Below are 22,682 nucleotides of genomic sequence, written 5' to 3' on the forward strand. Positions count from 1 at the left end.
CATTTCTAGGCATGCAATGTGGACCTACTACCTAGTCCATCTCTAGGGGGTCTTGTATTTACTAATTCCACACTTTATTTAGTATTGTGATGTTGCTTTATTTGCTTTATTGCTTTCATCACCGCACATGCTAAATACAACAAAATACAAGGTTACATCACGCTTAACAACGATAATTTCTTGGACAAACCGGCCTTAGGTTCCTTTAAATCAATCTTTAAAGCAAAGTGACCACCATACAATTAGAGATTATATTTGCTCTAAATTCAAACCCACATAGTCTAATCTAGGGTATATTTTCGAAAAAATGTTGTGCCAACGTACTTGAATATTTCTAAAGCTCGCGGAATAAGATTTCGTTCCCGTGCCCAGATCTCACCCATCCGTTTCGAGGATTCAAAGCCTTATCCAAAATAGAGTCAATTGCGGTCTTTCCAAACGAGACTTTAAACAATGTTTGGAGGCGACTCCTTCGAGGTACAAAAATACAATGGTTTTCTAAAGAACCGCCCTTCTTGTAGAACGGGAAGCAATTGCGCAACACAAAAAAAAAACCCCTACAATTCTGGCGACTCCGCTGGGGAATTTTCTAATTTCAATTTCGAAAATGCGAGCAGATTTCGAGCAGCAAAGCCACTGATCTGCTTAAGTACTAGATGCCAGCACTGGCGTCAGGCGCATCCCCTGCGCCCAACGCCACTGCCTGCATCCAGGACAGTGGCTCACAGTGGCTTATTGCCCACATTTGCTCAACTTTTCGTGTTGGGAGTTAGTCTATTTTTTAATCTGGAAGGACGCTCCCAAACCTCGTGAACGAGTGCCGAAAAACGAGCTTTACAAATACATATTCAAGTACGATTTCAATTTCAATTTCTGGGCATTTCTTGCATTTTTCGAAAACCATATTGTGCAAAATGGATTTCTACCTTTGCCCAAACGGATGTGTTCTACATTCGGGCTAGCCCCGGGGGCAACGAAATGGTGACTCTCCATACGGTTCCCGACCAAAGTGTGTGACCATTTCCGCGCCTACCGAAACTTGGCATTTTCTTGGAGGTCGTCTGCCGACACACACTTCCCTTAGGCGGGTGTGAAAGTTGTCGCCGGATCCGTCTCTTAGTCGAGTACCTTTTGACACCCTAAGCCGACCACTTGCATCATACAAAACTTAGACCGACCTTAGGTTGAGAACTTTGCATGTCGCATTCATATTCATGACTAGTGTCACAACGTGCTACTTGTGCATTGTGTGGGCGTCTTTGCACGCGTGAATGGCTAACCTCGAGTTCTAGCTTGCCAAAACCAATTAGCCTCCAACTAGGAAACCAAACCCCTAGGAGCATCATTTAAACCTCATGAATCTAAATCGCCGATTTTAGGGTCTTTAGGAGTGTCACTCCATTTGATTCAAAACCCTTAAACACGCCTCACGCACAAGTTCCAAATTCCAAATTCAATCCAACGACGTCATAATGCCGGATTTTCGAGTCCAAATTCCAAGTTCCAGAATTCCAAATTCAGTCCAACGACGTCATAATGCCGAATTTTCTAGTTCAAATTTCGAGTTTCAAGTTCCAAATTCAAGACTCAATCCAACGACGTCATATGCCGGATTTTCGAGTCCAAATTCCAAATTCAAAATTCAATCCAACGGCGTCATAATGCCGGATTTTCGAGTCCAAATTCCAAGTTTCCAAGTTCAAAATTCAATCCAACGGCGTCATAATGCCGGATTTTCAAATCCAAACCTCAAGTTTCCAAGTCAAAGTCCAAATCCAACGGCGCCATAATGCCGGATTTTCTAGTCCAAATTTCGAGTTTCAAGTTCAAATTCAAATTTTCTAGTCCAAAACCTCAATTTTCAAGTCCAAATCCAACGGCGCCATAATGCCGGATTTTCTAGTTCAAATTTCGAGTTTCAAGTTCCAAATTCAAGACTCAATCCAACGGCGTCATAATGCCGGATTTTCTAGTCAAATTTCAAGTTCAAAACTCAAATCCAACGGCGTCATAATGCCGGATTTTCTAGTCAAATTTCAAGTTCAAAACTCAAATCCAACGGCGTAATGCCTGGTTTTTCTATGTCAAACATTCAAGTCTTCAAACCTCAAATTCAAGTTGTCAATACCAATCTCAAAGTCTGAAGTTCAAATGTCAAAACTCATGGCCGTCGTAATGCCAATTTTTTCGAATCAATCCTTCAATCTTCAAGTCCTATACTCAAAGTATCTAGTTCCAAATTCATGCCGTCGTAATACCGACTTTTCTATTCTATATTTCAAAACCTCAAGTTCGAAGTCCTCAATTCAATCTCAAGTCCTATACTTCAAGAATCCAAGTCCACGGCGGCATAATGCCGGACTTTCAAATTTCCAAATTCAATCCCTCAACTCCGGCGGCATGATGCCGGAGTTTTCAAAATACAAAGCCTCATATCCTATATACAAAAGTGCGTCTTTTCCATTTCAAATTTCAAACTTCGAGTCAAATTCAAATTTCAAATTCATCTTCAAGTTACAAAAACTCTTTCTTTCTATTGCTCCCCGGTACGAAATTCGAAATACTTCCGACGGGTTGAAAATCCCCTGAAATAATACAAGTCCAATCTTCCAATGGGTTGAAAATCCCCTAAAATAATACAAATTCAAATTCCATATTCTATCTCCTGGTTGAAATAATACAAACCCCATTCAAAATACTTCCAACGGGTTGAAAATCCCCTGAAATAGTACAAGTCCAATTTTCCAATCAAGTTGAAACTCCCCTAAAATAATACAAGTTCCAATTCTCCAATGGGTTGAAACTCTCCTAAAATATTGACGGGTTGAAATTCCCTTGAAATAATACAAAATCAATTCCCTTTCAATCGGGTTGAAATTCCCTTCAAATACTCCAAGTCCAACGGGTTGAAATCCCCTAAAATATTGATGGGTTGAAATTCCCTTGAAAGAATACAAAATTCAATTTCCTAGTACAAGTTCAATTTCCAAAATTCTCGAATGGGTTGAAATTCCCCTAAAATAGTCCAATTTCCAATAGGTCGAAATATTCATTTTTCGATATTCCAAGTTCTAGTACAAAGAGTCAACTTCCACAAAAGAATGAAGGCTTCTCTCAAACATTTCCAACGGGTTGTAAATCCCGGTTACAAGTACAAAAATCCAAAATCCCGAATCTTCGGAGTGGCACTTAGAGTCAAGTCTAGGTCTCATTCATTGCATGCATATCATATCATGTGTCGGGAAGTTCAAGTTCTAAAGATCAAAATCATGTCCTAAATAGGTGCTCAGACTCCTCCTCTCAAAATCCTATTCAAGATGACTTCACTAGCAGCAGCTGTAGCAAAGCTCTATGAACGTGCTGAGGAAGCGGAGGCTCGCATAAGGGCTCTCGAGGACAATCAAGAAACTCTTTTCCATGTTGTGGGCCCTTTCGAGGTAGAGGAAATATTTCACAACCAAAGGCCTGTGCCACACCTTGTGCGGCCAAGTGAAAACTCGGAATATGGATTACCTCAAGGAGACATTTGTGGGATCTAGGCCAGCGATGATGAAGACACATATCAGGACCCTCCTATTGAAAACATCTCTGACGATGAATGCCGAGAAATCGTGAGCGCCGACTGGTACTTGGACCCTAAGGCAGAAAAAAGTGTTCAAGTCATGACTAGGTCTGGTCGAATTCAAGAGCCAGCCAACAAAACGACACCGACAACTAATGTTCCTGTACCCACCGAGGAGAACCCTCTAATCAAGCAATTGAAGCGCACTAATACAGAGGTTAATATCTGGCAACTCATGGCTTCCTCTGTGGAGCACCGCACTGCTCTTATCAATGCTCTTGTCAAGTTGAATGTCACCCCAGAAGTCACTCCTGACGAGTTGATTGGGTTACTTACAAATCTGGAAGAAGGAATCACCTTTACTAATGAAGACCTCCCACCTGAGGGGGCAGGCCATCATAAGGCTCTCTATCTGACTGTTGAATACAAAGACAAGATCATCCCCATGACTCTAGTGGACAATGGATCAGCTATCAATGTGTGTCCTCTTTGCACTGCGGAGAATTTGGGTTTCACCCCTAGTGACTTTTCTAGTTCCTCCCAAGGTGTTCGTGCCTACGAAAACACTCGCCGGGAAGCAATGAGAACTCTCACTCTACTACTCCGCACAGGGCCGATCGAGCGCAAAGTAAGTTGTCAAGGGCTCAACATCAAAGCAAGCTTCAATCTCCTATTGGGAAGACCTTAGATCCATGACCTCAAAGCAGTGCCATCTTCCCTCCACCAGAAAGTCCGAATGGAGGTCCAAGGAAATGTCATTACCCTGCATGCCTCCCATCCAAGGACCAAAATAGCCGACAAGGCTCTGATATTGATCGAACATGATGGCAACGACGAAGACCTTTGGGGATTCAGTGCTGAAGTTGGAGCAATCGAATCCAGAATGAATCCCATGGAAAAGAGCATGATGATCAAGCGTGGGCGCTTCTTGGGCACTACTCTGCCACCGCCCACTGAATCTCCTTTCAAGGCCCAAGGACAGACTAACTGTTGCGGACTGGGATACAAGCCAACTAAGTTCGATGACAAGCAGCAAAAGGCTAAGCTAAAGGCCCGTCGAGCTGGCAAAGATCAATTCAAAATATCTCCTCATCAACTCACACTCAATGGGCAATTCGTGAAAGAAGGAGAGGATGACTTATACTTTGACTTCCCAGAACCTTTCTATGATTCTTCAAAGGGGATCCTTTACCCTGGGTTAGAGATTTTTCAAGACTGTCACTTTCTAGAGGATGCTCCTCCAATACAAGACAAGGCTACCCCTGAATGCCTTGATTGATCAGCTTTCGGTCTATTGTTTGGCCAGGAAATAACCCCAATCATTTCCGAAGACACCACGGTTCAAATGATCACTCAAACACTACAAAAAAAATCTTGTATAGCAACGGATATATAGAGACGGATTTATATCCGTTTCTAATTTAGAGACGGAATATTCAACATCTGTTTCTAAATTTATTTAGAGACGGATTTTGGAAATCCGTCGATACTTTTATCGAGGGATTTATAAATCCGTCTCTAATTTAGGGACGGATTTCAAAATCCGTCTCTAATTTAGGGACGAATTTCAAATCCGTTTCTAAGGTAGGGACGGATTTCAAATCCGTCTCTAGGTTAGGGACGGATTTTGAAATCCGTCTCTACGTTAGGGACGGATTCCAAAATCCGTCTCTAAGTTAGGGACGGATTCCAAAACCCGTCTCTAAGTTAGGGACGGATTTCAAAATTCGTCCCTAATGTGTTTTAGCAATTTCTAAACGTAAAATCCACTAGCAATTTCTCATAGACTCTTCGTAGAAAGTTAGATCTAAATTAGAGAGCGAATTTTAAAATCTGTCCCTAATGTGTTTTAGCAAATTCTCTAAATTAGAGATAGAATTTTAAATCCGTCCCTAATTTAGAGACGGAATGTTAAATCCGTCCCTAGTTTAGAGACGGATTTTCAAGATCCGTTTCTAATATTTCTTTTACTTATTATCAATTTCACACATAGAAGAATACAAGTTGTATTTGGTGTGGTTGGTTAGAGTTTCTCCTCGTGACTTTGAGGTCACAAGTTCGATTCCCCTTATCCCTTCCCCTTGCAAAGCTGGACCGGGTTGACCTAAGCGAGATTTCGAACCGGTAATGGGACCGAGTTGAACCGAACATCTAACAATAGGTTGCAATTATTTTTACATGTAAATTTAGAGACGGATTCAAATTCCGTCCCTAAATTTTAGAGACGGATTTTTGAATCGGTCCCTAAATTTTAGAGACGGATTTTTAAATCCGTCTCTAAATTTAGGGACGGATTCAAAAATCCGTCTCTAAATATTAGATACGGATTTTTGAATCCGTTCCTAAATTTAGGGACGGATTTATAAATCCGTCTCTAAATATTAGATACGAATTTTATGGAATCGGTCCCTAAATTGAATTAGCGACAAGGTTTTTAGTAACGGACGTTATCCGTCCCTAAATCCGTCCCTAAGCACACATAGCGACGGATTTGACCAATTTAGAGACGGATTTGGTCCGTCGCTATATGAGCTTTTTTTTGTAGTGAAATCGAAGATTTCGACCCATCTAAGCTAATTACTCCAAGTGAGAAGATGGTCAATGGCTGGAGAAAGTCTCTCAAGATATCTGCTCCAAATGGCAAAATGTTCAAGATTACTGTGGGCGAGGGATCTATGATGAGCGAGTGCGAGTCTGAGGATGAGTCTGGATCTGAGTCTAGCAATGAGTCTAAGTGTCTAGAACTAGAGTCTTCCATCAATCAAGAGCCTCTAAAGGCCGAGCTTCAAGTCAAAACAATCGATGTAATGATTGCTGATTTCAATAACACTTCAATTTCTACTTACTCTTCGAGTCCTAATTCAAAACACAATCCTAATCCAAACAACTTTGCTTCACAAGAAACTGACTTTGAATTTCTAAAAGCTATCGAAAATCATGAAAACAGGACGCCCATTATTGAGGAAACGGAAAAAATCAACCTTTTTAACAGCAGTGATTCAAAACTAGTTCAGATTGGTTTAACTCTTTCTCAAGCAGAGCGGGACGATCTTATCAAGCTACTTTCAGAATATGTAGACGTCTTCGCATGGTCCTATCATAATATGCCAGGGGTTGATCCAAGCATCGGTCAGCATACAATTCCCTTTATTCCAGGTTCAAAACCCATCAAGGAGAAACTCCATCGCATGAAACCGGATGTTTCCCTCATAATTCAAGAAGAGGTCTCCAAGCAGCTAGAGGCCGGGTTTATTCGAGAAGCAAAATATCCAGAATGGATTGCAAATGTCTACCCAGTTCCAAAGAAAGATGGCAAAGTACGAATGTGTGTGGACTACAGGGATCTTAACAGGGCCAGCCCTAAAGACGGTTTTCCATTGCCTCACATCGACATCTTGGTCGACAACACCGCAAATCATGCATTACTCTCTTTTATGGACGGGTACGCAGGCTACAATCAGATTCCCATGGCAGAGGAGGACATGGAGAAGACAACCTTCATCACTCAGTGGGGCACATATTGTTATACAGTTATGCCGTTCGGACTAAAGAACGCAGGAGCAACTTATCAAAGAACAACCACCGCCATCATGAGCGATTTGATTCACAGGGAAATTGAGGTATATGTCGACGACATGATTGTCAAATCCAAAGAGCGACACGGGCATACCTCAGTACTTCGAAAGTTTTTCAACAGGCTCAGGCAATACAACATGAGGCTCAATCCGCAAAAGTGTACATTTGGGGTAACGTCAGGTAAGTTACTCGGATATGTTATCAGCTCTCGAGGCATAGAGGCTAATCCTTCGAAAATTAAAGCAATTCTCGAGATGCGACCACCAACGAATGAAAAGGAAATTCGGGTTTTCTCGGCAGATTACAATATATCAGCAGGTTTATTTCAAGACTCACAATGATCAGTGAACCGGTATTTCGAAAGCTCCGAAAAAGCGAGCCCAAAGTGTGGGATGACGACTGTCAGCATGCCTTCGACACAATCAAAAGCTACCTTTCCAACCCACCAGTACTAAAGACAGCCATGCCAGGGATTCCCCTCAGGCTCTACCTCACAACAGCAGATTCAGCAGTGGGGGCTATGCTTGCCCAGGAAATTGAAGGCAATGAGAATGCCGTATACTACATAAGCAAAAAGCTGATCGAGTACGAGGTCAAATACACTCAGCTCGAGAAACTCAGTATCGCCTTGGTTTGGGCCACAAAGAAACTGTGGCACTACATGCTCTCCCATATAGTACATGTGATCAGCAAAGCGGATCCTCTCAAGTATCTATTAGAAAAACCAGCACTCAACGGACGGTTGTCCAGATGGTTGGTCATGCTAGCAGAATTCGACCTCAAACACATTCCACAGAAGTCTATCAAGGGTTCAGCAGTCTCAGATTTCCTAGCCGACACTCCTGTCGAGGCAGAAGAGGAGGATTACGACTTACCCGACGAGCAAATCTTAATGATTAGTGATGACAGTTGGTCAATGCATTTTGACGGTGCTTCCAACCAGAACGGATGTGGTGTTGGAGTAATCCTAGTGGCCCCAGACGGCACTCACATTCCTATATCAGCAAAACTGCAATTCAATGTCACAAACAATGCGGCAGAATATGAAGCATGCATCATGGGCCTGGAAGCCGCCTTAGCATTAGGCGTCCAGAAACTTCGAGTATACGTGGATTCCTCCCTAATCATCAATCAAATTTCCGGCAAATGGAAAGTGAGGAGCGAGAGCTTGGCTCCATACCAGTCCTATCTTGAGCAGCTATCTGAACAAATAGAAGAGCTTCGCTATACATACCTCCCAAGAGAGGAGAATCAATTTGTCGATGCACTGGCAAAACTGGCCTCAATGATCAACATTCCAAGCGGCATGGCTGAAATGCCACTTACAATTGAAACACGTCAAGAAGCAGCATATGTCCATGCTATTGACGACGTCGAGGAAGACAAAGATGAACCTTGGTTTACAGACATTCAAAGGTATATACAAAATTCAGACTATCCCCCACACTTTTCAAGGAAAAATCAAAGGGCTCTACGATTACAATCAGCCAATTTCGTCATAGAAGGCGGTATTCTATACAAAAGGTCCCTTGGCGGTCCTAACCTCCGATGTGTTGACAAGCACGAAGCTCAAAGAGTCATGGACAACATACATGCTGGAGTTTGTGGCACCCACATGAATGGGAAAATGCTAGCCCTCAAGATCATCAGGTCTTGATACTACTGGACTACCCTCGAACGGGATTGCTACTTCTTTGTCAAGAAATGTCCTACATGTCAAAAGTGTGCAAATCTGAAGCACATTCCTCCTCTCAGTCATCACCGTGGCCATTCTCAGTCTGAGGTATCGACGTCATCGGCAAAGTCACTCCAACAGGCACCGGGGGTCATGAGTTTATACTGGTCGCCATCGACTATTTCACCAAATGGGCCGAGGCCAGGTCATTCAAAGTATTGGGTTCCAAGCAAGGGGCCCAGTTCATACAAGAAAACATCATATGCAGATACGGCGTTCCTCACGAGTTCATCAGTGACCAGGGAACCCATTTTCAAGGAGAGTGTGAAGATCTATTCACCGAGTACAAGATTCAACATCATCGCTCTTCACCTTATCGCCCATAAACCAAAGGGGCAGTCGAAGCAGCCAACAAGAATTTCAAAACCATCATCATGAAAATGACTACCAATTACAAGGACTGGCCCCAGAAGCTGCATTTCGTATTGTGGGGATATCGAACTTCAATTCGCACTTCAACTGGTGCAACTCCGTTCTCATTAGTCTATGGAATGGAAGCAGTACAACCTATCGAGCTAGAGATACCTTCTCTAAGGATAGTCCTCGAAAGCAAAATCCCAGAAGCTGCATGGGTACAAGCAAGATATGACGAGCTAGTCATGCTCGATGAGCGCCGGCTTCAAGCCGCTCACCATGTACAAGTCTATCAGCGCCGAGTGGCCAGACATTTCAACAAAAGGGTCAGAACCCGAAACATCAAAGAAGGCGAGCTTGTCGTGAAAGCCCTTCGCAAAAGCACCATGGACCCAACGGGAAAATTCAAACCCAACTGGGCAGGCCCCTACATTGTCAAGAAGATCCTCTCTGGGGGAGCAGTCGAACTAACAGACGTCGATGAAACATAATTCAGATCTCTGACCAACCTCGATCAACTCAAGAAGTTCTATGTCTAAGTTCCACGTTCAAATTCAAGAATCCAAATTCAAAGTCCTGTAAGGTAGTCAGAACTACGTCCGGCTTGATTCCCTAACGGGACACGTAGGCAACCTCATTTCGAGGCCCGGCCACTTTAATACAAAAAAATTTAAAATTTCCTCAATTAAGGGCATCCTAAAAATCAAGTCAAATTTCAAAACTCAAATGTTGTTGTCTTTATTCCAAATGTGCCAATTCAAAGCAAAGCATGTTCAAGCGGAATTTAACACAATAACTTATTATTTGGGCCCTAAGGCCTTCAAAGCTAATTCAAATACAAAGTTAGGATCAAGTGAAGCAAAGTTCAAGAGCCTTTTCACTTCCTAAATACATTTTCTAAACACATCTTCCAAACACATTCCAAACACAATACAATTTCAAACACATTTAGCCTACAAAGATCTAGGGTCGGGCGACTATGCTCTCGAGTCTTGGCACCTTGAGTGCTATCCCCTGACTCCTCCCGCAATCAATCATCAATCTTCCCCTTGCCCAAGAGGCGGGAGAAGGAACTTGCAAGCCTTCCAAGACGGGAGGACGACGAACCTCCTTTGGATTCCGAACGGTCAAGCACCGGATGGGCCACACTCCCGTCCCCTTCCTCATAGTCAGTTGATGCAGGACGTCTAGCTCTAGAACCTCGGACTCTAGATGGTCTGGAGAAAGAAATGTCCCTCTGGCTTAGACCTCTCATCCATACAATGTACCCCGCAGACAGAGTAACCGGCTCAGGTGGGAACTGAATACTCAAGAATGGTTTGGCAACCCAATACCGCCTCCAAATTTCAAGACGATTTGCATTCAGCGCAACAGGTTTCAGATTCTCTTCAGGACAGTCCGGGATCTCCTGTTTCAAGCCATACTGTCTCATCACTCGAGCAGGCGAGTAGAAGACCAGCATTGAGAGGCTTGGCACCCTCAAAGCAGTAGAACCAGGGGCATGTCTCATAGCAGCAATTCCCCACCAAGGAACTACCCCCCTTATACAAGATTCAATCCTAGAGAGTGCGCATCGCCACTTATCCAATGAAAGCCGGCCATACAGCATGGGCAGCACAATGAATCCCTTTCCGTTATAGCTCTCCATGTTCTCCGGTGGTGCCACCAACATGAGCCTCTCCAAAACCCAAACCTTGGGTAGTATACAAGAAGTGCATTTCAAAATTCAAAATTCGAAATTCAAATACAAGTACAAATTCAACATACAAGAAGGCTCCAGATCCTTACTTGGAGTAATACCGGACTTCCCGACGGCAGAGAAGAGGGGTCCCACTTCAGCATGTCAAGGCCCATCAATGTTTCGCCAATCACGAGCGACATTGGGTCCCGCCCATTAGCAAACTGCTCTACAATTTCTATTAGGGAGGCATCACCATTGCCAAACCCCTGTTTCGAAAAGAGAAAGCGAGTGAATATACAAAAACTCAAGGCTCTCAGGCGGAATACTTTGGGAACATCAAGCCCAGCAAAGTAGGTGACAAAGAGGGACAAATCCACCCCTCTGCCATATACAACAGTACTCAAAAGTGGGGGCTTCAAGCCCAAATACCTTTCAAAACTCAAGAAAAAGTGCTCTTCAACACCGGGCATGCATGGCTCCAGCATAATGGGCCACCCAAATATAGCACTAAATTCCTCAGGGAGGGGACAAACCTCATTATTTCCAAAGCGGAAGACATGATGATTTGGATCCCAAGCCTCCAGAGCAGCAAGAATGAAGTGAAAATCCAATTTTACAAACCGGAAAGAGACGAGCACCCCAAGATGCATGCCATCAAGCTCCCTTTTCTCCAATTTGCCTAGCGAACCGAGCCACGAGTTCAAGGCACTTTCAAAGGACGCAACCATATTCTCTTTTCTTTTCGAGAGGATGCAGTATGCAATGATAGTAGGGAAGGATTGATGCAAGAAGTGATCCGACCACTTCTCTATTTATACAAGAGTCGGCTTGCACGATAGCTCACAGGCGCCAGGCGCCAAGCTGCGCCAGACGCAGGGGCCTACACCAAAGGACGAGGTCACCGTCCTTTTTATGACTCCGAGTACACACTCTTTAGTGTTTCGGACAGCAGAGTACAACCTCCATTATTCAAGATTCCAAAGCCGCAAGCCGCACAATTTCAAGCAGTCCGGATCAACGCTTCGGGCAGATTTCAGATCAATTTCAAAATTCAAGCTTTCTAGTCCTAGATCGGCGTCCTAAGTCGAGTCTGCATGTGCATAAGAAAGAGTTAAATATACTTTGACTTGTGCTTTTCCTAACCAAAAAACCTCAGTCAAAGTGGGGGCTTATAGTGAGGATATACACCCGAAAAAATGGGGCAAATTTTTTCAAAATTTTTGCAAAATTCTCATGCATGCATCTAGCCACGAATTTCAAGGCACACACAACCACTAGTAGAAAAAACCCTTATTGCAACGGGCTTTTAGACCCTTGTTACAGCGTACATCGTATGCTGCAACAAGTCTGAACTTGTTGCAGCGTACATCGTATGCTTCAACAAGTCTGAACTTGTTGCAGCGTACATTATTCGCTGCGAAAAGTGCTTTTTTGCAGCGTACATTTATATGTACGCTGAAAAAATTGTGTAAAATTAGGCCAAAATCTAGACTTGTTACAGCGTACAAATTGGTGTACGCTGCAAAAACACCCATTCTGTTGCAGCGAACATCTCTTTGTGCGCTGCAACAGGTAATGATTTTTGCCAAATTTTACACCCTTGTTACAGCGTACGTATATATGTACGCTGCAACAAAGAACTTTAGGCGGGAAAATTTTAATTTATGTAGGGATACCTAGAGTGCCTTGCACCAAATATAGAAACCTGTCACAACAATAATAATATCGCTAAAAAAATTATAAAAAAACAATAACTGGTGTTTTGTATACTATATATTCCAAAACAAAGTGCATGTAGTACATTTAAATATATGCACGTTCCAATTTCAACGTACGCATACATTTTAATATAAAAGATTGTTCTATAACATCTAAGCCAACTCGATCAAACGCGCTGGTAAAAAACTTAGCCCATTGCTCACGAACCACATAAATTTCCTCACTAGCATAAGGCGCATTCCTCGTAGTATAGACCTTCAAAAACAAAATTTTGATGGGAGCATTAGATTAAATGTCATTTTAGTCTAAATATAACCTATAACGACCCAATGAGCCTTAAATGTGCATAAATAGATTGGAATGAGTATTGAAAACTTTAAAACTAAGCATATTAATCATGTAATAAGTTTGAAATAAGTCCTTAGGTTCTTTAGTTCAAAGTTGGGAACGAAAATGTCATTTTAGTTTAAATATGACCTATAACGACCCAATGAGCCTTAAATGTGCGTAAATAGGTTGGAAGGAGTCTTGGTAACTTAAAACTAAGCATATTAATCATGTAAAGGGTTTAAAATGAGTCTTTAGGTTCTCTAGTTCAAGGTTAGGAGCGAAAATGTCTCATTTTAGCCTAAATATGACCTATAACGACCAAACAAGTCTCAAATGTGCATAAATAGATCGGATTGAGTCTTGAAAAGTTCAAAATAATCATATGAATTATATAATAAGTTTGAAATTAGTTCTTAAGTTCGTTAGTTCTAAGTTGGGAGCGAAAATGTCATTTTAGCCTAAATATGACCTATAACGGCCAAAGAAGTCCCGGATGGGCATAAATAGATTGGATTAAGTCTTGGAAAGTTAAAACTAATCATATGAATCATGTATTAAAGTTTGACATGAGTTTTTAGGTTCGTTAGTTCAAAGTTGGAAGCGAAAATGACATTTTAGCCTAATATGACATATAACGGCCTAATGAGCCTTAAAAGTGCATAGATAGATTGGAATGAGTGTTGGAAACTTAAAACTAATCATATTAATCATGTAAAATGTTTAAAATGAGTCCTTAGGTTATTTAGTTCAAAGTTGGGTGCGAAATGCCTTATTTTACACTAAATATGACCTATAACGACCAAACAAGTCTCAAATGTGCATAAATAGATTGGATTGAGTGTTCGAAACTTAAAACTAATCATATGAATCATGTTATAAGTTTGAAATGAGTTCTTAAGTTCGTTAGTTCAAAGTGGTGAGCGAAAATGTCATTTTAGCCTAAATATGACCTATGACGGCCAAAGAAGTCTCGAATGTGCATAAATAGATTGGATTAAGTCTTGGAAAGTTAAAACTAATCATATGAATCATGTAGTAAGTTTGAAATGAGTTCTTAAGTTCGTTAGTTCAAAGTTGGGAGCGAAAATGTCATTTTAGCCTAAATAAGACCTATAACGATCCAATTATCCTTAAATGTGCATAAATAGATTGGAACGAGTATTGAAAACTTAAAACTAAGCATATTAATCATGTGATAAGTTTGAAATGAGTCCTTAGGTTATCTAGTTCAAAATTGGGAGCGAAAATGCCTTATTTTAGCCTAAATATGACCTATAACGACCAAACAAGTCTCAAATGTGCATAAATAGATTGGATTGAGTCTTGGAAACTTAAAACTAATCATATGAATCATGTAATAAGTTTGAAATGAGAAAACTCCACATAGAAAACTCAAACTCCACATAGAAATAAAATCAGTTTAATACTTGTGTTTGCGAGGGGGTATTTCACAAGCAGAAGATGACTAGTTTGAATGATGTATAAGGCTAATTATAATTATGGTAAATAAAAAGCAATTTAAAGACATACCAAGTCATCTGTCAGCATGTCCACCTTTTTCACTCCCTTGGAAAAAACCAACGGTGACTGCACATTTTAAGCAAATTACAATTAGTACATGAAAGCTATTGATGGATAGACATACACCGACACTGTAAGTGCGAATAAAATTAATGTCACTGATGTATTCGCCTAGCTAAGGAGATGCACCGGCCTTGCAGAGATTATTCTAGAAAAATATCAATGGAAGTCTATGGTATGGAGTACTTTAGACACTTGAAGTTCTATGTCTCATGAGATGACATATTATTAGAGAGCATAAAATTCCAGCAACATTCAAATAAAATTACACTGAATTTTTGCCTTGAGCCAGATGGTGATATTTCAAGGAAAAATCAGAACAAATAATACTAGTACCTTTGACTCAAAAAGAATTTTGGGCCAAGGGCTTTAGTAAAATCAAAGTGCATTGTAATGGACCAACCGACCCCTGATACACCTTTTCTTGTGTACCACAAGCGCAACAAAAAGGGGAAGAAAAGCAACAACAACACTGCAACTGCACCTACTGCAACTGTACCAGAAAGAGGGGCAACCCACAAGGCCGTTGCCACCACCTGACAAGCAGAAGTACAACAGGGTCATTTAATGTTTGTAAGTAGCCAAGTAGTATAAGTAGAGGAGAAGAGGAAAGAGAAGGGTATTCAGAAAATTGTAGAGAGTTAAGAGAATTGTAACCTAAAAATACTAACTGAGATTTGTAGCCTAAAGATACTACTCCTTGTAACAGTTCAGTTTAAGTGCAATCAATCAATCTTCCCTTCTTCTATTTATCCTTGTTCCAGTTCTGTTGGTTGGCGTTGTTATTTGGGTGTCTTCTGCTGTGTGTATTTCATTTGCAGGTGAGAGTAAAGCTAGGCTTTACATGCATCCCTTCAAAAACTTCCGGCTTCAGAGACACTGCCAACAACCAAGGCACCCAAACTAAAAACATATAATAAAAATCTTCATGATGAATATCAGTCAATCAGCTCCTTCTGCACTAATGTTAGCAGTTCATATTGCATTACAGTTATAAACGCACTAAAGAACTACATTATTTCAATCAGCCACTATTTACCCGATCCGCTATTCTGAAGGACTATTCATAGGACTCAACCCACATACCAAATTAGAAACCGGGTCTCCAATAATCACCAAATTCCACTGAGGAGCAACAATCAAGCTCCATTGAGCACGTAGTACAGTGAAATCAAACACATAAGCTCCAAATAAAGTTAAACAAAAGATATCCCAAAAACGAGATTAAACATTCAAAACACAACATCAATGTATTGTAAAACAACACCCCTCGACCCAAAAAAAACCAGAGAAAATACGGCATCTTAGAGAGCTATATTAGAAGATCAAACCATAAAGCCTGTAAAGGCTTACATAGAAAAGCAAAACAAAACTATATTGCTGCATCAGACTAGAACTCCTACGAGCAACTAGTGTAAACCAGGCCTGACTCTGGCATGCTCTGTGAGCACAACCTGTATCAATCCAGGCAATAGCTAATCAATACAAATTATTGACTCAATTAGGTTGAACCATTAAAAAATCAAGTACTGATCATTAGAGGGACCCATGACGGACGGCATACCACCATAGGGTTCTAGGGGAAATAGCATAAAGTAGCAAGAAAATAAGCAGGCACTTACTGTTCATCTTTGTAAACACGGTAATATTTCTCTGCATGCTGTCGTTGACCAATAAGTTTAGCGATTTATATACTAATCAGTTGAGTCGTCCAATAAATCTCAACAAGAAGAGAATAAAGTGGAATTGCACTTTTGCATGAACCCTACATAATCATCAACAATAAGCCAAGGAAAGGCTCATATGAGCGCACAAGAGGGAATGAAAAGATAAAGAAATTTTACAAGACCAGCTGGAATGTTCTGGCCGGAAAAAAAAAAGCTGACAGCATCACATCAGTAACTTGTCTTAGGTCTGTAACAAGGAAAACTGCAGCCTCAGACCAACGATTATGACATGGAAAAAGTATTACCTTGCCAATTAAGTGAAGTGAAGCAGGCCAGCCAGAAGCAACTGCGTCTTGTGAACTAGGTTGCTCCCCATGTTCCAATAATGCTGATATATAACTAGTGAAAGTAATAACAAGGATATTAAAACAACGCCTATAGATAACATACATACGTGCAATCTTTAAAGAATAGCAAGAAATTATTAGGAGTCACATGCATATGATAACCAAAGGATTGAGAGCTTACATAGGTGCAAGAATAGGAGTCACATGCATATGATAACCAAAGGCAACTCCACTTTTGCACCTTATTCAATCTGGAAATATATCCAGGGAAAACAGTGAAAATGGATGTTGGTTTTATTCCTTTGTTCTAATTTCGAAACTTACATTGTTAGTTTCAGAACTCGGGTCAAGGAGTCCTACTTCAGTTGCTGCCTTCTGGAACACCACTGAAATGAACTTAAAGAAAATCCAAAAAAAAAAGGATAATAAGCATTTAGTAATAAGTACTCGGTCACATGAGAACATATGAATGATAAGAAGTGGGTGTTTACCTCCTCCTCTGCAAGGATATCATCAATGTCATAGTAACTTTCCATACACAAGAATTTCACAAGATTTTGCTAGTTTGTAAAAACGTACAAGCGAGAGCTAGTGTGATTAACTACTGTCCCAATTTCCCTCAAAAGGCTTCTGTAAGAAACATATTATTGAAACATATCAGTGCAAACACGGTTTCTATTGATGTATCATGCCGGAAGAAAATGTATTCTACTGGATGAAGCTGATTCAGTAGCCAAAATCAAATTAAGGATTTAGAAAATGGAAGTAGGATGGAAAACTTATAAGCAAATGTACGATATGGCTACTGAGGATGATTCACAAAATACGATAAAGCAAGATTTTTCTCCGTCCATGAACCTAACAATGTAGCCAAGCATTGATGCATGTTATAAAAAATATTGTACAACAAAGTTCAGAAAGATAACACATAACGCTACTGTAAAGTTATAAAAGCCTGAGGTATAACCTTTTCCTCGACTCTTTCTTTCTTGTTATTAAGACAGCCACCAGTAAACCACCTTTTAATTTATTAATTTACTTCAAGTGACACAACCTAAAAGATGTGTAGAATAAGTTCCTTATGATTTCATTTTCTTAAGAAGAAATGGTCTTAGATCAAGTTACTTTGTCATTGGTTTTGGGTTTTCTTTTACTTACGCGCATTGCAGACCATTTCTTAATCGCAATAAACCTGTTATCATCATTGGTAACTAATCTCCCACCAAATAGCTACCAAATGCCTAATGTTTCAAATTTTCTGATTGAGTTGAATCTGGACATCTCTGTCCTAATTAGATCAGCGGATTTTTTGAAAAATATGGAACAAAAACCAAGCAAAATTGTAAAATTGATTCCATTCGATTATCATACTATTTGATTCAATTTATGAAGTTAAACAAATTAAATTGCAACAAAATAAATTGTAGAATTGAAATACCGCTGGATTAAATTTCAATATTAGCGTTTGATTGAAGCAAACAATATAAAATATTTCAGAAAAGGGAAGAAACCATAAGCAGCAGGAGGGGTGAGGGAGAAGAAAGGGAAGGAGAGAGATTAAGAGACGGGAATACCTCGCCGGAGAAGTCGACGCCGATCGCCAATGAGTTTGCGGTTCTCTAGAAAGACGATGCTAAAATGCAGGTTTCTTGGAAGCCCTAGCATCAAGAAAATTACCATAAGGTAAACCCAATAATTCCGACCCTGTAACAAGCCCAAATTACAGTGAAAATTTTAACAAAGATCAATTTACACTAAAAGAATAACATTACCAAGATAATATGAAATAAACCAAATTGCGACCAAGATATTAGGAAATAAACCAATGAGTTCATTAAATTAACATATGAATCCAACAATTTGAAAAATTAATTCACCAAATTAACAAACAAGAAGTGGTTTCATGAATAAATACAGTCATAAAACAAACAAGAAGTGAGCTATTTACTTACCCCCGAACAAGTGGTTTTCTAGTCTTCCTTTGGCCAAAAACTCGTACACCAGAAACCAATCTTGGCCATCAAGGCAGTATCCAAACAGTTTCACCAGATTAGGATGATGTAGTTGGCCAATATAGTTTAACTCTGACTGCATCAAATAAGCGTACGTGCTATAAGGAATCGAAATAGACCAGCTAGGAAGAGTCAATGACAAATGAACGAATATAGAAAGGTAGCAAAACATTACCAACCAATACTCCTTGTCACCCTGGAAACCTTCAGGTTTAAGGTTTTGAAAGAAACAGTCGTTCCAGTTTCAGGTGTTGAAGGAGAGAGAGTCTGCTCATCAATCCACCCCTTGAAAACTAAATCAGAACCATCATCGCCGTTCTTTCACCAGTTGAGAAGGACGAGCTTCCATCATACATGTCTACCAAAAATTCAAGTTAGATTCATTTATATGATCCATATATCACAATTACCATAAAAGGTCGGTCGGATATGCTTCTATTAAGCTTAATAAATAACTTGATGAAAGAAAGCAACAAGTATTTTTCAACATATGCCAACATGAATAAGATCTTCTATTATTTTATATATGTTGTGACTAATCGTTAACAATAATTTGACTCAAACTAAAAACAATGATCCATTTCGAAGTAAAAGGGCAAAAGGCTAGCAGCAACGATCAATTCGTTTACCCTGTTGATTTATACGATGAATATTAGATGATCAAGACCCACAAAATACTAGCAACATAACCCAGAAAGGCATTTTCCTAACAAATTAAACCCAAAACCATCATCATTCTTCAATCTATCATGTTATCAAATTCTCAAATCTAGAACAATCTAACTTATACTTCTTGATTGAAAAAACAACAAGATTTAATAAAAACAAGCTGCAAACAACTGATTGAATCAAATCTTTGAGTATAGGGAAATTACCAGCAAGCTAAGTGAACCCTGATGATGCGAATTTCCAAAACTGCAAAGTATTAAAGACAAATTAATCCACAAGAAAACAATTAAACCTACTAAGTTGCTTATATTACTTGCCTCTCCGTTTCGTCTCAACTCTCAAGTAATCTCGGCTTGCTCCGTCGACCACCACTGTGGGCTATGGTCAATCACTCACGCCGCTGCTGTGGAGTGGTTCTGAGTGGTGCTCTGCCACCGATACGAAAAGCCCTAACTCCCAAATCCCCAAAATCTAATTCACAAACCCTAATTTTTTGAGAAGCAGAGGAGAGAGAAAAACGCAGAGGGAAGAAGAAGGGGGCCAGCGAGGAAGATCAAAGAAGAAGAAGGGGCAAGGTCTGCGGTGTTTCCGGTAGAGCTGAGGGAAGATCGAAGAAGAAGGGACAGGTCTACGGTGCGCGCGGGATGAAATGGACTCTTGTTGGGGGTTTTCGAGCAGGGAACCACCGGTTAGAGGCGAGGAAATAGACTCTTGCTGGAGTCCACCGGCGACGGGAGAGACCCAGCGGCGACGGCCACTGGTGAGAACCACCGGCGAGACGCAGGGAAAGCCGAGAGAAGAAGGGAGTACTGATAGTGGGATATGAATTTCGAAATTGGTCATGAGGTTTGAGATAGAAATGTTTGGTATGAGTTAAAGTTGTAGCGAAAAAAATTTACAAACATGTTATTGCAGGGGGCTTTTACCATGTAACGCTGCAAAATAAAAGGCCTATTGCAGGGGGCTTTTACTATGTACGTTGCAAAAATCTCTTTTGCAGGGGGCAATTAATTTGTACGCTACAACAACCCTTTAAAGGGTTTGACCCGCGTTGACCAACTGGTTGTTGAAGCGTATTAATACTTGTACGCTGCAACAAGGGGGTTGCAACAGGGGTTTTTTCTACTAGTGAACGCATACAATTCCAAACATTCAAACACACAAAAGCCAATCTTCAAAAAAAAATTCAAACCAATTCAAGTTCAAAGCCATACAACCATACAAAAAGTCAAGTTTCAAATCCGTACAAATACAATACAATCTAGCCGATACAAAATCAACCCAGGCAAGCTGGAACTCGCTACCATGCAGGGTCAGTCCGAGTTGTCACCAACAGTGATATCAACCACAGGCGCCTTGCCCCTGTTCCGCCTCCAAAGGCGCTCCAGATCCTGATCCAGCTCCGTCCCAGGGGTACTAGGATCCTGCTCCGAGATACGAAGTGTGCCAGGAGAGGGATGAAATCCCTAATGAGGAGAGGAATAATGATACGGCGGCGGCATCGCCATATACTGGTACGACCCAAACATCTGAGCCTGACGCATCCTCTCCATCTCTGCATAGTAAGCCGAGGAATCTACACCCCAAGGCTGAGGACCACTTCCTCCGAAGTAGTAACCAGGGGAAGAAACAAAGGGCCGTGAACTGCCTGTACCTCCAAACAAATGCCTGGTAGGACCAACATGTACAAAAGGGGGAGCTCCACGCTCAGCATCAGAATGCCTCTGATGAGCACCAGCACCGGACCCCTGTCCCAGCTCCAAGCTCGGTCCCTTCTGCCTCAAGGACGTCTCCACCTGGGGTTCTCTATCAACGGATCCTCTACGATCTCGACGGCGCTCCTATACAAAATACAATTTCGAGAATCAACATCCAAGTTCGAATTTCCAGAATACAAATTTCAAGATCAAGTAAAACACCTCTCTGTCCCAGCCAGAAAGCTTCCGGGTCAGCTTGGCACAATGCCTCTTTAAGGAATCAAGCAAAAGCATCCAGCGACGCACTCTCGCCCGAGGCGCCTGCATACAAAATTCAAGATCAATTTCCAAATACAAGATTACAATCAGTTTCAAGAAAGTGCAACAGTACTTACAGCAGCATAATGCTCAGGTGCAGCATCATATGATCTCCGGTGCGGAGGAGAAGCTACAGGGATGGTCTCCACCACCTCTTCCCCGTCCGAGTTCTCATAGCGGATGATCATATCAGCGTGGGGAACGTCCTCAGGATCAACCTCCTCCTCCTACATACAATCATACAATCATCCAATCATACAAGAATACAAGAATACAAGAACACAAGAATACAAGATACAAGGTTCAAAAGCTCACCGGCAGTACGAAGCGTACTGGTGGAGCCAGTCTCCTTAGGAAGTCGTCATAGCTCCCCTTCCTGTGTACGAAATCCGCCCAAGAGCGGCAAACAACATCGCCCCTAGCCTCCACATAGAGTCGGGCAAGCTCTTCATCCAACGCCAGCATGGACCCCGGTGGGTCCTTGGGGATAAGTCTATCCCCCGAATTGTGCTGAAGGGACACTCGCTCCCCTAGGTACCACATGTGGCGGTACACCGCTAGAAGCAAAACCCGCCGCCCAAACAGGAAATGTGCACGAGCAGCCGAGGCAGGTACAGGCGCGTTAGCAAAAGGACGCCATACCACCTGCAAAGCAGACAACTCAGGCAACAATACAAATACAAATACAAGAGAGCAAAACAGTACAAAAGATCACCTCGGTAGCAGGTAAACCTCTCCAAGCTCTGCAGGAAGTCGCCAGAGGCACCCTAAGGCGTATCGCTCCTATCCAAGAGGAAGCATACGTGTAAGCCGCATCTCTAGTACGATCTGACGCCAAAGTCGAAAAGTGCTCATATATCCAAATCTTTTAAGAAGCAAGCAAAACATCAGTCAAGTTCAAATACAAACATACAAGTACAACATACAAAGTACAAGGAGTCTTAAATACCTCCAGCACACTCCACAGAGCAGCCATGCTCGGGTCGCTCCCCGTCGCAGTCCGGGAGGCCTGCTTCATCTCATATAAGAGGTGGCTATACGCCAAACCACCCTAATTGTAGCTCGAAACAGCCCTCAAATCCCGCAGAACAGACAGGAATCTGATGTGCACCCTAACTCTCTGCTCCGCAGACACACCTACACCGCAGATAGCATCCACAATCGCCGTCACAGAAGCATAGGTGTCGTCCTTCGACAAGTCAACAGCAGGGCCAAGCAAGTCCCTGGCAGCGGATGAGCGCCACGTCAGCTCCGGATCAAAGGTCACATTCCTCTCAGAAAAAGGAAGACCCGTAATCATACCAAACTCAAAGGGGGTAACTGTGATCTCCCCCCATGACATGTGGAAAGTGTTGGTGGTATCCCACCACCGCTCCAACAAAGCCCACAGCCGGGGCTTGATCCCCGTTCTCGTTGAAGTGCCTCCCATGGCAC

General features: G+C 41.6%; 1 protein-coding gene and 1 long non-coding RNA gene across 2 annotated transcripts; both read right to left on the reverse strand.

The window, feature by feature from the left end:
- Positions 1 to 16,510: 16,510 nt before the first annotated feature.
- On the reverse strand, positions 16,511 to 16,949 carry LOC130472484 (uncharacterized). The gene is made up of 3 exons (XR_008932870.1): positions 16,877 to 16,949; positions 16,734 to 16,803; positions 16,511 to 16,604 (listed from the first exon to the last, which is right to left on the reverse strand). It is a non-coding gene; the product is annotated as an uncharacterized lncRNA (long non-coding RNA).
- Positions 16,950 to 20,257: 3,308 nt separating this feature from the next.
- On the reverse strand, positions 20,258 to 21,873 carry LOC130460120 (uncharacterized). The gene is made up of 4 exons (XM_056827785.1): positions 21,564 to 21,873; positions 21,326 to 21,475; positions 21,153 to 21,251; positions 20,258 to 21,074 (listed from the first exon to the last, which is right to left on the reverse strand). The coding sequence occupies exons 1-4, from the start codon at positions 21,789 to 21,791 to the stop codon at positions 20,700 to 20,702; spliced, it is 852 nt and encodes a 283-aa protein (XP_056683763.1). The 5' UTR covers positions 21,792 to 21,873; the 3' UTR covers positions 20,258 to 20,699.
- Positions 21,874 to 22,682: the final 809 nt, after the last annotated feature.

The sequence above is a fragment of the Spinacia oleracea genome, chromosome 4 (genome assembly GCF_020520425.1).
Source record: "Spinacia oleracea cultivar Varoflay chromosome 4, BTI_SOV_V1, whole genome shotgun sequence".
Taxonomy (NCBI): Eukaryota; Viridiplantae; Streptophyta; class Magnoliopsida; order Caryophyllales; family Amaranthaceae; genus Spinacia; species Spinacia oleracea.

Excerpts from the sequence above, each read along its gene's own strand:
- LOC130460120 (XM_056827785.1), bottom strand. The coding sequence starts at position 21,791 with ATGTGGTACCTAGGGGAGCGAGTGTCCCTTCAGCACAATTCGGGGGAT. Across the intron at positions 21,476-21,563 it reads CAGTACGCTTCGTACTGCCG|GAGGAGGAGGTTGATCCTGA; the intron begins GTGAGCTTTTGA and ends GATTGTATGTAG. Across the intron at positions 21,075-21,152 it reads TTTCTGGCTGGGACAGAGAG|GAGCGCCGTCGAGATCGTAG; the intron begins GTGTTTTACTTG and ends TATTTTGTATAG.